Source organism: Seriola lalandi, unplaced genomic scaffold (genome assembly GCF_002814215.2).
Source record: "Seriola lalandi dorsalis isolate HSWRI2012SDOR001 ecotype SW California unplaced genomic scaffold, Sedor1 jcf7180002053546, whole genome shotgun sequence".
In the NCBI taxonomy this organism is placed as follows: Eukaryota; Metazoa; Chordata; class Actinopteri; order Carangiformes; family Carangidae; genus Seriola; species Seriola lalandi.
Window position 1 is genome coordinate 4,988 of NW_019524099.1, and position 2,820 is coordinate 7,807.

Below are 2,820 nucleotides of genomic sequence, written 5' to 3' on the forward strand. Positions count from 1 at the left end.
TAACTAGTAACTAGCAGAGTGACTCACTGAGGCTGAGCTCTGTCAGCTCTGGTAATGAGGCTGAAGCACAGAGCTGATAGAAGATGTGATAGTTCCTCTCATCTTCAGCCTGTAAACAAACAGGATGACAAAATGTCAACAACAACAACACAACAACTTTACAACACCAGCATGTCAACAACTACAACAACACCAACACAACACAACAACAATAACAATACCAACACAACAAAAACACAACAACAATTACACAACATCAACACACCAACACAACTACAACAAGAACACAACAACAAAAACACAACACAAACAACACACCAACACAACACCAACAACAACAACACTAACTCAACAAAAACACACCAACAACACACCAACAAGAACAAAAGCACAACACCAACAACAACAACTATAATACACCAACATTACAACAACACAACAACAACACAACAAATACAACAAGTACAACAATTACACAACAACAAAAACACAACACCAACACAACTACAACAATAACAACAAAAACACACAGACACAACTACAACAACAACAAAAACACAAAAACACACCAACACAACAACTACACAACAACAACTACAACAACAAAAACACAAAAACACACCAACACAACAATTACAACAACAACAAGAAGAACACAACAACACACACCAACACAACAACTACAACAACAACGACACAACTACAACAACAAGAAGAAGAACACAACAACAACACACCAACACAACAACTACAACAATTACACAACAACAAAAACACAACACCAACACAACTACAAATACAAAAACAACAACACACCAACACAACAACTACAACAACACAACAACAACTACAACAACAAAAACACAAAAACACACCAACACAACAATTACAACAACAACAAGAAGAACACAACAACACACACCAACACAACAACTACAACAACACAACTACAACAACTACAACAACAACAAGAAGAACACAACAACAACACACACCAACACAACAACTACAACAACACAACAACAACAACACAACATCTACAACAAGAAGAAGAAGAACACAACAAGAACACACACACACCTGGAAGACGACCCGGGACTTCTCCAGCAGGTATGTTCTCATGTTGGCTCCGATGATGTGGAACCCTCGGCTGAAGCCGATCTGGATGTACTTCCCGAAGCGACTGCTGTTGTCGTTTCGAGTGGTTTTAGCGTTTCCAATCGCCTGGTGCACAGAGAGGGACATGAAAGAGTGTCAGTCGGGGGCGGAGCCTCGTTCTTCTTCTACCAGGTTACCAATGTCGCAGACACTCACCTCCATGATGGGGCTGGAGGCGAGGACCTTCTCCTCCACGTTGGTGTCGTTGGCTGAACCTCCCACTGTGGCGAAGAAGCGCATGGCGTACTTGGCAGACACCGTCTTTCCCGCTCCTGACTCTCCGCTGACGATGATGGACTGGTTCCTCTCGTCTCTGCAGAACCAACAACAACCATCAGCTGACGTCTACACCGATCCACCCTGATCCCTGACTGACAGGTGCAGGTCTGACCTGCCCATCTGCTTGTACGCCTCCTCCGCCACGGCGAAGATGTGCGGGTCCATGTCGCCCATGTTCTGTCCACTGTAGGCGTTGATGACCTCCTCGCCGTAGATCTGCAGCTGCTCGTACGGGTTGATGGCCACCAGCACGATCCCTGGAGAACACGACACAGAACCTCAACATGCAGAACCACAGGACCATCAGCTGTGGAACACACCACCCCAGCTTCACGCAGAACGTGTGTGAGACGTTACGTTCTGGTCGTTCGTTACCAGGAGCAACCGACACCTCGTTAATGAAACACTCTGATTTCACATGATCATAATCAGGATCTGGATCTAGATCGTTATCTGGCGCAGGTAATAAAACTGTAATATATGAACCCATGAGGACATGTAGACCTGACGGGGGCCGGGGGACTGACCGCAGTAGGTGTAGATGTGGTTGGACTCCAGGAAGCGGACTCGGAGGTTGTGCAGGACGGCAGGTTCATGCAGGTAACTGAGAGCAGTGAGGTCGTTCTCCCCCACCAGGATGTCGGGGTTACGGAGGAAGGGAAGATGGTTACTCTTCGGACCAATGGAGTACTCCAGAGGCTGAGAGAGGACGACACCACACACAGTCAATCAATACACAATATAATAATATAATAACTATATTTAATAATCTTTCAAATGTAGATAAGAGGATCTAAATTGGTTTGTTTCTCTCCTGGGGCCATCAATTTGAAAAATATCATTAGCCACCATTTTGCAGGATGGCCTCAGGAAACACATATTTTACCCACCGGACCTGATTTCAATGATTTGTAAGGTAACCCTGTTTTTGACTATGAGGACGTCAGAGTCACAATTCTTAATGTCAATTAGATATTATTTTTAAGAATTTAAATCATTTTTATGCTGACGAGGTTTTTGGCCTCTGTGTGATTCTTCTAATTTAGCAGGACTTTTAATCTGTAAAACGTAGCGTTAATCTTTTTCAAGTGAACTACATATCGCCGTCCATGTCGTTAAGATGTCTGACACCTATAGATCATTCATACGGAAAAATTGTGGGTGAATTTTTTGGCAAAAAATTACATTTCCTTGCCAGAGATGGCGGCCATCTTGAATTCTCAAGTGGCTAACGTGTTTTATTAAAAGAGTGATGTCTTGAGCTAACACACACAGCTGCAGACGACAATCAATCAAACGGTTTCATATGTTTTTGTCGCAAAATTATTTTAATTATGACTAAAACAGAATCAGTAAAGTTCTGATTCTTTTCATCTTGTGCAC

The 2,820-nt window shown here is 43.2% G+C and overlaps 1 protein-coding gene across 1 annotated transcript; it reads right to left on the bottom strand.

Annotated features, from left to right (window-relative positions):
- Positions 1 to 27: 27 nt before the first annotated feature.
- On the bottom strand, positions 28 to 2,136 carry LOC111651269 (unconventional myosin-Vb-like; the record flags this gene model as incomplete). Its single annotated transcript, XM_023401240.1, has 5 exons — positions 28 to 109; positions 1,081 to 1,224; positions 1,315 to 1,471; positions 1,550 to 1,694; positions 1,965 to 2,136. Coding segments are annotated over 5 exons (700 nt in total), but the record flags the coding sequence as incomplete, so codon positions are not given.
- Positions 2,137 to 2,820: the final 684 nt, after the last annotated feature.